Source organism: Nestor notabilis, unplaced genomic scaffold (genome assembly GCF_000696875.1).
Source record: "Nestor notabilis isolate BGI_N333 unplaced genomic scaffold, ASM69687v1 scaffold10153, whole genome shotgun sequence".
NCBI classification, from domain to species: Eukaryota; Metazoa; Chordata; class Aves; order Psittaciformes; family Psittacidae; genus Nestor; species Nestor notabilis.
Genome location: NW_009921481.1, coordinates 9,460 through 21,190, shown reverse-complemented (window position 1 = coordinate 21,190; position 11,731 = coordinate 9,460). Strand labels below are relative to the sequence as shown.

At 41.1% G+C, this 11,731-nt stretch overlaps 1 protein-coding gene across 1 annotated transcript; it reads right to left on the bottom strand.

Annotated features, from left to right (window-relative positions):
- Positions 1-4,514: 4,514 nt before the first annotated feature.
- On the bottom strand, positions 4,515-10,291 carry TMEM14C (transmembrane protein 14C). Its single transcript, XM_010011173.1, has 5 exons — positions 10,254-10,291; positions 9,948-10,031; positions 7,642-7,743; positions 4,853-4,940; positions 4,515-4,666 (listed from the first exon to the last, which is right to left on the bottom strand). The coding sequence occupies exons 2-5, from the start codon at positions 10,021-10,023 to the stop codon at positions 4,609-4,611; spliced, it is 324 nt and encodes a 107-aa protein (XP_010009475.1). The 5' UTR covers positions 10,024-10,031; positions 10,254-10,291; the 3' UTR covers positions 4,515-4,608.
- Positions 10,292-11,731: the final 1,440 nt, after the last annotated feature.

Sequence of the window (11,731 nt, the reverse complement as noted above, 5' to 3'; positions counted from 1 at the left end):
CGGCGGACTGACAGACGGACAGGGGGAAACGAAGAGAACATAAAGAGAAAGAATGAAAAAAGGCGGGGGGAGGGAAGAAAAAAAAGGAAAAAAAGAAAGAGACACCCCCCAATAGAGAAAAAAAAAAAAAAGAAACGGAAGGGGAAAAAAAAGGGGGAGGGGGGAGAGAAAGAAAAGGGAAGAAAAGGAAAAAAGGGGAAAACCAGGGGCGAAATAGAAAAAAAAAAGAAAGAAATTAAAAAGGAAAGAGGGCAAAAGGGAAAAGGGCAAAACAGGGGAAAAAAGGAGAAAAATTGTGAAAAAGGGCAGAAAGGGGAAAAACGGAGGAAAAAGGGAAGAATAGGGGGAAATAGGGGAGGAAAAGTGGGGAGGAAGAAGGGGCTGACAGGGGAAAAAGAAGAAAGAAGAAACACAAAAGACGAAAGGAGAAAGGAGGAAAGGGAGGAGCAGGGAAGGAAAGAGGGAGGCACTGGAACAAGCTCTCAAGGAAGCAGTCATGGCCCAAGCCTGCCGCTGTGCACTGGACAGAGCTGGGTGTATGGCACAAAAGCAGCAGCATTTTGACCTGCTCCAGCATGGCGTTTCAAGGAAGCAGGAGAGGAGCTGTGCGTAGGTGTGTCTGTGCCGTTACTGACACAACACTTTGCCATTTTTACTTGTAGGGATTCTGGAGGAACAAAGACTTTCCTCCTGTCATAACTGCCTGGAGGTTCTCCTGACCTTTTCTTTCCCCTCCCATTTTTCCAGGTGATTAAACTGTGCAGTCAGAAAGCATGACTATAATGCCAAGAAGCCAGCAATTTTAACACCACAAAAGGATAATTGTGCAATACTTCAGGCTGTATTAGTTTCAGTATGGACTGACCCTCAGGCAGGGATGACAGAGCGCCAACAGCACCCAGCACAATGACTGACAGAACTGGGACATGGCAAATTGCACTTTCGAAGCCTGCAGCAGAATGAGAGCTAGGGGATATGCTTTGCATTAAAAAGTCATGTACTGTATTCTTAGAACAAGGGATAAAGTAGGACAGCAAGAGTACTTCCCTTCTAAACCATTTTACTTGAAACCTTTTCCATCCTCCTCAATTCTCCTTTGCTAGTCTGTAAAAGATGGTTGGCTGTACTACTGGCGTAACATTACACATATTCTTACACTATACTACAGATTTGCTCTAAATTAAAGAGAGCTTCCTACCTGCAAGTCACATTAATTGAAGGAACAGCTTAAGGTGTGACATCTGTCAATGGGTGAGTAAAAAGACTGCTTTTCCTCCCCTCAATTCAGAGCTGCAATTGAGCCTCAGTACATCATTGCTGTGTTAGAGGTCTCAGTGTCGTACCTGTAAATGCTAAGGCACAATCGAGGCACTCAAGCATACATGATTTTGACTTCCCGTCAAATCTTAACTCATATCTTTGCTAACTGTGTGGTTCATAACATTCCCAGCCTGTACATGCCTGGTGCTGAATATGAGCAATAAAGGCACCACACGTAAGATCCTGAATGGGGAAGAACCTAGGGTTAGCCAGAAGTAAACATACAGTATAGGCAACATTTACGTTGTCCCACAGGTTTTCCACCTGGGTAGAGAGGAACCTGCATTCCATTTCTCAGTTTCAGGATGTTTCTGTGTTTTTGCTAGTTACTATTTAGCTTTAAAAGATGACTAAAAAAATCGTCGCTCCTGTTTCCACAGGTCCCGGGAACTTCTTGCTCTCTGCTGTGATGTGGCTTCCCCAGGCAATATTCCCATGTGGGATATCCAGTGGCCTAAGGCACAGAGCTTTCCCCTGGGAAGGGAGCTTGAACCCATCCAAAGCAGGAACTGAAGGCAGCTCAACACCTCTCACTTTCCAGGACTTACGGTAAGTAACCGCTATTACAATGGCAGGTACATTCACGAATCCCCTTACAAAGTCCAGGACAAGCTCCTACTTTCAAGAGATAATTTCTCTACCAAAGTGAATAGGAAATTCCCTCCTTTAGTCTTGAGTGATCCTCTCAGGAGAGATATACTTGACATTTCCTACTACCACTCAGCTTCCACCAGGCACTGTAGATGTGGCAGCAACACGTGCAATGGAGGGCCTGGGTCTTCACTCCAGGAAACAAGGATTTGATAACTCAGACTTTCTTCTTCTGTCATTACTATAACGTATCAGAGTCCTGGAGGCATGATTCAACTCCGAGTTGTTGAATCCTGGTGACTCGGCCTGTGTATTGTAAAACTAGTTTCCCATTTCTGTGCTTTATTTAAAAAAAAGGAAATCAGTACTGATTTCAGCTCGTGCTGACAGCCAATACTCTAAGTAACACTGAACTAACGTTTTTATTTTCAGAGGATGCTTTGAATAGATTCAATTTACAAATTATTTTAACAGTTCATTTCCTAAAAATAAATAAATTCCTCTTTCCAAACATTACATCCATACACAAGCTGACCCACAGCATGAAGTTTCACTGAAGCTATAGCATGGTCACAGCAAATTCAATGTGAAAGTAATAATCTCAATCTACAGAGAGACCACCCTCAGTGGAACAAAAATCACCAAACTCTACACAATAAAAATAGGAAGAAAAACCTTGGAGGATTATCCAACAATCAGCCTAAAAGCACAGGCAGGCAGTCTGGAGAAGGGTTTTAATGTCTTCAGTTCTTGAATGGCTCTAGAAAATCCTATAGCAGGGATGGATTTTTCTATTCAATTACATAAGGCGACTTAAAATATATAAAGGTAATTACAAAACTTCTGCTGGATTTTGCTTACAGCATGGTCAAAAGAGGCTATGATTTAACTAAGACTAGAATTTCAGACATGCTTTTATGTGTTTTCAGTGTTGCTCCCTGCAGAACCATCCTGTACAGATCAGGTTTTTTTACAGATTAAGTGCCTGGAAACAGAGAGGTTGAAATATGAAATATGTTAAAAAATCTGGGATTAATTTTACAACTTTTGCTAAGAGAGTTAGTAACATACAACACACCTTGCCCAACGTCTATAGATCGGCTTTTAATTACTACTTTGTTACAATTTTCAAACTACTACTACATGGGTTTCCATTGATTCACGACAATGGAAATGTCACTGGATCAATACTGTTAAATGCCATTTTCAGAACAGCAAATACAAGTTTTGAAGTGATCAATGAAATGGAGCAATTATGTAGTTTAGTATTTGCTTTATGCTCTTTGAGAGAACTGTTACAAATTCCTTTAAGCACTACAAAATGGTAAGTGTGTAAGATCTAAGTTAATTTAAACCTGCTTTGCCATAATTATGTTATGCAGTTGACAAAGTTTATATATAATCAATGGCATAGAGGCCTCAGAGTAAAATCTTTAATAGTCACTACATAAAATATTACATTAAAATACGAGTTACACACTGTAAGAATCCTGGTTTATCAATAATCATGTATTTCAAAAGAGTAAGTTGAGAAAGGATTTTCTTTCACACATTTCTTGCCCCTCTCTGCCACCATGGTGCTAAGACGACATTACCTGTGCCTGCACTAACACAGCCAGGAGATTGAGTGCAGGAGAAGCAGTCAAAATTGGAGTGTCAACAAAGGCATCAGGTGCTGCTGATGCCTCTTCCACACTACTATCCTTGGGCACCACAGCAGAACCAGGAATTCTCTGCACTCCAAGGTTTCTTGGTAAAGACAGATTTGAAGAGGCATAGCCACTTCCCTTCATGATAAAAACTAAATGCTGATACATTCTAGTGTCAAATAAGCCTGTAAGATCAGAATTACATAGTGTTAATGTTAAGCTGTTTTGTTCTAGTTATGCAGTCCTTTGGCCATATCACATTCAAATGTTCATTTAGTCTAGCACAGATCTCAATTAATCTACAGGGAAAGTTCCTTTCCAACAACAGGTTTAATGCAGTGCTAACAAAGGCCCCTTATTTAATCTTCTGCCCCTTCATTTAAAACATGATTTTTAAACATAATTCAAAGAGCACTTGGATACTAACAGTTCACTGCAAAGAATTCCACTGAGAAGAAAACAAGAAGGTAAAAAACCCCACACTCCCTACCCCATACACAAAGAAAGGACACAAAAACGTGACAAATAAATGTTTGTAAGAGATTTTACTTGTAGAAAAGCAACATTTTACCATCATTTCACAATAAAAAGGTAAAATTCGTTTGGTGTTACACAGACATGGTGTATCAACTCATAATGCAATGGGTAAAATATATTGTAATACTTTGTATGAAAGGTATGAGATACACTGCTGCATTTAGCCAGTAACTTCTGGTGCCTCTTTGTGGATACTTTCTTAATTACAGGTCTTCTCTGTTTCACACAGTATCTTCTGGAATATAAAAACTAGGAGTGTTAAAATACACTGAACTGTATCTGGAAAGATCAAACCCAGGACCAGTTTCTCACTACACAATAATAGCTCTACCAGATCATTGAAACAAATGGCACCTTGTACGTAAACTGTCTCATCATCCTACTCTCCCCTTGTATAACAAAAAGAAAAAATTGCCTTGATAGAGAAAATTGTTCCATCTTCTTGCTTCTGTGTTCATGCAACTTCAGTATCAGATTTCTTTATTCAGATATTAAACTTTAAAATCAACAGTTACTTATCGTGGGTCTTTTCCACCATCTTCAGCGCTAATCTTCCAACCATTAGCAAACTGTTAAGGGAGGGAAAAAAACCCACATAATTAAACAATAATAATAATATTAATTAATTTTCAAATACTTCCCATGTAACTGATGCATGGAAACAGAAAAGATTCACAAAATATTATTCACTCCATCTCTGTTTAATTATGTAGATAAGAAATCACACATAGGACATTAAAAAAAGTGCGTTGTACCTGACACCAGCAATTAGCCCTGCAGGCATGAATTTTCCGGAGTTGTAAAATCTTGTTCCCATGACGGCAGTCAGTGTTCCAGATGTAACTTAAATGAGAGATTATACAGTCCAGTCAGGCAGAGATGCATGTGTGTGAGAGATGCTAAAATTCAGAACTAATAGAATAGAGAGAAGTAAGAAGTGAAACGGGGTTGTTCCATGTGATAGACTAGAAGAGTCAATAAACTTTGGAATGCCTCAGTATGTGAAGAGTAAATATTCTGAATTAAGTTCTAGCAGACAGTGCACTCCAGATGCTTCTACACATGCTCCTCAAGTTTCTTTGTCAAAATGTGCTTCTTTGGAGACTACAAAAAAACTATGCCACATTGCTCTAGAACTTACTCCTTCCCTCTGTGCAGGTGAACCACTAGACATGTGCACACAATTCCCTCTCTTCTTGTAAAAGGTAGAGAGCATTTTTGTATCTAACTTGTAGTAATGTTCAGAGAATTAACTGATTTATGCTTGCAAAAGACTTCAGAAGGGAACTGTGCTATGTAACTGCTATGTATTAGCAATCCATTTCAGCCTTTGTACAACCTTCCACTAAAATCAGAGAGTTAACGGTATCCTGACCACTTGACAGAGACACAGGAGCCAGGTAGTTTCACCGAGTCAGTAAAATAGAAACAGCAATCCCTGAACGCAGTATCTCAGAGAGAGACTGAATACTAAGAAAACTATAGGGAAAACATACCACTGTAATCCTTAGTCTTAGCGCACATCTGCTACCCAGTGGCAACAGCTACACACAACATGTTGTTCCAACCACTCTCATCTTCTACAATTGCTTCTATGTAGTGACTGGTCCTGCAGGACCCAGCTCATATCAAATCCCAACCATGGCATTCTTTCTCCATAACACCACCCTAAATATTCTCACTGACATCTAGCAATCTCATATAAGGAGATATGTAAGAGACTGGGACAACAAAGAACTAAAGTATTACAGTACTCAAATGCCTCAAGCTCTAATCAGTAGCCACCTCACTAAATGTAATGTAACCTCTAATCAGTATGCGCACCTCACTAAATGTAATTTTGTCTGAAACAGAAGCAGAATACACCTTCTCAAAAAACTTTAAGCACAAAAAGAAGGAACGTTCCATATACTACTGAATTACAGAAATGTTTCTGACTGTCTCACATTTGGGAAAATACCTTCTCATTTCTCTTAAGCTTGCTGTATCTGCGCAGCTTATTCCAATTATTTAGGCTTGATCATGCACAGCTTTTGACTTATCCAGTAGATGTGGAAGTGTGGATTGCATTGCAGACAATGCTTAAGTGAAAAGAAATGCTCGGCCTTTCTCTTTCACTTCTGACTTTCACGTACCGAAGAGCTGGATACTAGGTCAACTGCTTCAGTGAACAAATGCTATAGTCTGTAGCAGCTCTCCAAGCACTAAACAGTGACTCTCCATAGTTAGCTTCTCCATGTCAGGGAGAAAGGAAGCTCCATTCCCAAGGAGGAAGGAGAAATGGCATTACTGAAGCTTGCTTCTCTGTTAAATCTCCCCAGGTGTGCAACACCTTTGTAATTCCACATATTTGTCACATAAAAATAAGTCAATCACAATCTCCGCCATTTTCCTCAGTAATAAAATAACCTGCTAGGGGTATAGGCAGTCTGCAGGAGAATCACACTTCCTGAAATGCTCCAGCCTCCTGCAGAATGCTGAAAGTAGGATCCAGCCAAAAAGAAGACACACAAAGGTCAAATCAATTTACTAGCACTTCCTTTGTACAGTGATCCTTCAAACATGCCAGTACAAGACAGATGCCTGGTGGCAGCCACCAGTTCAGCAAAGCCTGGGGAATGAAACATAGCTAGTGCTAGAGAACCGTCACACACTGATGTCTTCTACAGATCATGAATGGAGAGGATACTACTAACACAAATACTGGCCAGAGATACAGCAGCCTAACAAGTGTCAGGCACCATCTGAGCCACGGGAATTCGCTACATGTATTTTCTCAGCCCACTTTAATTGCAAGGTACCCTAACTTATCAGTGAATGAGAAAAGTTCAAGGCATGTCATTTTGCAACCGGCGTGAGCTTTAGACACACACAGGTTAAAGTGACAGATGATAATCTGTCCTAACTTGATCACAACCCTGAGTTCTATATGGTAAACTGCAGAAAGACAAAATTTTGGAGATTCGCACTGTACTACATACAAGTTTTTAAACACAAAATGGTTATTTGACTTACTTTGCTAAAGGATGTGAAATAGTGGTATTTGGTTTGATTATTATTTTCAAAACACCTAAGTTTCACTTCATCCTAGCACACATTCTCTTTCATAACCTCTAGGTTTTTTGACATTCAGAAGACAAACTCTAATGATAAATAACAAGTATTTCCTCTTTAGTTTTTTCCTGTAGAAAAGGAACAAGAATGTAAGTTTGAACTATCACCCAAAGCACTTTATACTCCTTGTAAAAGGGATGCAGTAATGTAGTGAGAAATCACTGAGCAAGAAACACCAAGACAAGCATTTTTTAATACACCTTCTCAACATATGCCTTAAAAAAATATGTAACATTACCAGCTCACATTCCAGGAAGAGCAGTGGAGTTTGGCCACTAATGGAGATTTTTCACAAACCCACAAGTCTAAAGATTGGACTGAAACTAGGTTTATAACGCCATCAGTTTAACTCTTCTGAGAATGCTTTTAGGAACTCATTTTATTTAAGGATAAATAAAATCCCTTCTAATTAAAATTTTAAACAACTTACGGAGAGAAATCCAAACATTATTTGGATTCTGTGAGAGCTGATAGGCGCCCAGTCCAGCCAAACTTCCAAACAGAAGGCCAGCAGCTAGTGATGGGACACTACCTGAGTAAGATAATGCATTTATTAGAAGCTTAGAAATAAACTTGCTCATCGGCTTATCTGTTTAGTAAAACACCAACAATAACAGAAAAAACAAAAAATGGCATTCACTGTAATAAAGCAGATTAGAGAGGATTTTTTTTCTTTTAAGATATTAAGACCATGCTGATCTGCACCCAGAAGCATGTGCAAATTTCATAAGATACAAATAGTATTAGTATTTAATTCTTTAACAGCAAAGCCATTAATATATTTATGAAGAAAAGAATAGTGAGAAAACTGGAAGAACCACCGTTTTATTTGTGCAAACTGAAGCATGTTGTTTCAACACAGTAATATCAGAATTTCTTGAGAGGCAGTAAAGTAGACGGATTAAATAGTAAAGGTTTAAGATCAGAAAAAAAGGCACGTGGACTGAACTGGGTAGGAGGGCATTCAAACAAAAAGCGTTGCTGAGAAAGAGAGTGGAGTCGAATGAGGGAGGTCATAGCTCTTAAAAAACACATGAGGACTGATCCAAAGGTAACTGCAGATTTTAGAAGAAGGTTCTCTGGACCCACCTAAACTTTGGACCAAGTCCTCAGTATAAATAATAATCCCAAGACACCATTAGATAAAGGATACCACATTCAAATTGGTGATTTAAAGCTTACATCAAGTAATGAAGTGGTATGACCACTGAGAGTGGTGAACGCTCTCAGTAAGGATAATGGAAAATTCAGGACTTAATGCTACTGAGGGTGGTTTTTTATATATTCCATTTAAAAGACTTTAAGAAGTCCTTTAAAAGAATCAAGATTGCAAAGCTAAGCTGATAAATGTTACAGGAGGTCTGCATATCGCTCCCAGAAAGTAAACATTTTTCAGTCGTCAACAAGGTAACTGTGACATTGCTTCAGATCCTTTTTTGTATAAAAAGCAAGGGATAAAGATGATAGAAAGCACCAGATATTCTTGTACATTACAAGATGCACACTCTAGTAAGTGACTGTTCTGCACAGAATACAGTTTACCAAGCAAAATGTTGTAGTTACAATTCTTTCCACAAGCCTGGGAGCCAAGAAATAGCCATCATACCCTTGAATTTTAACTCAAGGCATTGTTTAAGCAGTTATGACATGTACACTTCACTAGGACAGCCTCATTACCTTTGGCTCAGGAAGTTCCTGAGTCTCAAAACACCGGGACACAGAGAATTGACTAAATGAAGAGAGGAAAATCAATCAATCTTTGTTCACCCTGTTCTCATATTCTTCCCAAAGCACCTACTACTGACCACCATCTGTGTGGGTAAATAGATGTTCCGGTAAAAGAACATATCACCACTTTATGGATGAAGGTTCCATTCCTGTAGGGGTTTCTCCAAGTTATTACTAGGGAAACAATAGTTGGTTTGGATTTTTTTGTTCGGGTGGTTTTTTTTTTTGTTTGGTTTTTTTTTTTTTTTTGTTTTGTTTAATCCCTACAGGTCACCATACATGTTCTTGTTCCTCCTTCAAAAATCCCATGATCTGGATTCCCTTGCACCAGCATGACCATGTCGTCCCATCTGGGACCAGATGATAAGGGATTTTCAAAGCTGAAGAGGCAGTATTGGAGCAGGGATGAATCCACAGTTCTGTCTGGAGGAGGGCAAACTCAGAAAAAGGACAGGAAAGGAAAGCAGTAGGTCAGAGGGCAATCTTATGATGCAGAGCCCAGAAAAGGAACCAGTTTAAGGACTGATTTGCATTGTTGAGCTCTATTTGGAGAAAGGATCCTTCTGAAAACGCTGCAGCTTACAGTAAACTGTTATCATCAAACATTAAAACGTGATTAAATCTCTAAGGGAAAAAAACCCAGTAATTTAAGCCATCCAGAACATTTATAATTCAATGCTTATTATATTTAAAGTGGCAGGGAAAAGCTTTTCTTAAGCAAATTTATGTCAGCTTGCCCAAAGAGCGTATTGCAGAGGCAGGATACCAGCATCTACCAGAAAGCAGATTGTTGGCTTATCAGCCCAAAGCACCAGCTAAAGCCAAAAACCACCACACCCTAACAACAACAAGTTATCAACACATGGCACAAACTGATAAACTTTACATGTGCGTTAACTTCGAGATAGGACACTTTGGTAAAAAGCCGCCCAGCTCACACAAAGTTACTGGGGAAGTCAAGGAGAGGAGGGAGAGAGAGGGAGATACAAGCACCTTCCCACACCGTACCTGCTTTTGCGTAGCCAATGACCCCTCCTGATGCCACCAGAGCGGCATAACCAAAGCCGAGCCAGTCCACTGCCATGCCGAAAACTGGAAAAGAAATTAGGGTGAGGATCAGTATCTCAAAGCCCAAAACCATAGCGTTTTGCCATAGAAGCTTTTCTACACGCAAGGCCTAATTAATGCCTAAGCCCCAAACCGAGTCCAAGAGCTGAAACCCGATTTGTTGGGAATGCAGCCCTGAGGGTGGCGGGGCGGGACGCGCACTAAGCCCCTCTGCCCCGCTGCGGAGGGTAAGCGGACAGCACCCACCTGCCCGGCCGCCGCGCTTCACAGCTGCCCGGGGCGGAGCGGGCTGCGGAAGGGGAGGCGAGGGAGCAACACACCGCACCGCCCAAAGCTTCCCTTTTCCGGCTGTTCTGAGACGAGCGGGGGAACCTAATCAGCAACCCAACAGCGGGGTAGCTGCGTCCAGCTGCCTGGGGTGCGGAGGAGAAAGCGTTGGTGCCTTCCCACCTACTCGCGGATGACTCCCCCGGCCCGGGTATCGGGGTTGCCCGAGCAAGCCCCACTGCCTACAGTAGAGGAGAAACCTCAGTGCAGACGAGGTTTCGTCTGCTTTTTCAGTGAGGGACAAAGCTCCCTCCTAACTGCATTCGTGTGCACCCAGTCCGTCCTAGTCTTGTACCAGAAGTGGGGGTACGTGGTACAGCTGAGAATTCGGGGTTGGGTTTTGGCATGGTATGAGCTACCACTGTGGGCCGCTAGTAGCTTTCATCAGCAATTTCAGTATAGCCCTTTTATGAAAGATTTCTTTAATATTCAAATTATAAGCACAGTTAGTGCCTTTTTTTCTTTTTTCTTTTTTTTTTTTCCCCCCTCCTGGAAAAAACAGAGATGTTTATAATGGCCTATGAAGATAAACACTTAATTTTTTTCCATGTGCTGAAACCGGCTTTCTTCACATAAATGGTTCTGCATGACTATGCACTTACCTCCCATGAACATTTAACCACACAGAAAGAGCGAGCACTCCTTCAGCCAAGCCCCAGAGCTGAGGGGCTTCAGTGCCTCTTCCTAACAGAGGGCACAGAACATCAGAGGCCTGTGCTTTCTGAAAAATGCAGCAGTGACTCCCCCCAGTTTCTATACTGGGCATGACGTGCTGTGCTATGGAATACCCCTTTGGCCAGTTTGGGTCAGGTGTCCTGTCTCTGCTTCCTCATGGCTTCTCATGCCCCTCCTCACTAACCGAAAGTCCTTGACCAGGGTAGGTGCTACTTAGCAACAACTAAAACATCAATGTGTTATCAGCGTTGTTCTCAGACTAAAACCAAAACACAGCACTGCACCAGCTACTGGGAAGGAGAAAAATAACTGTTGCAGCTGAACCCAGGACAGTTCTCTAGCTGCATTTCAAATTTTCGCATCTTTATGGATCAGCCTAATGGTCAAAAAGTGGAGAACAGTTTAATTCTCTTGTTGGCTTAAGTGGTTTAAATACAGATCCCCTATCTCCCTGAAAAGTGCCCCAAACAACAGAGATCTAAGCTATCCTGGATGGGGTTCCCCTTTCTGTCCAAGCTGTGTAATGGCCCTGAGGTTCAAGTTTCACTGGGCTCTGGTTTGTAATCCAGCACTGGGGATCCCCAAGAAGGGAAGCAAGAAAACTGGGAGAAATCCACAGCTGCTGGAGCTGCTGAACTCACCTGGGGCTCAGATGAGATGCTGCTGTTTCTTGCAGCCATAGCTCTCCATCTTCCCTACCAGTGTCATCTACGGTTACCCTT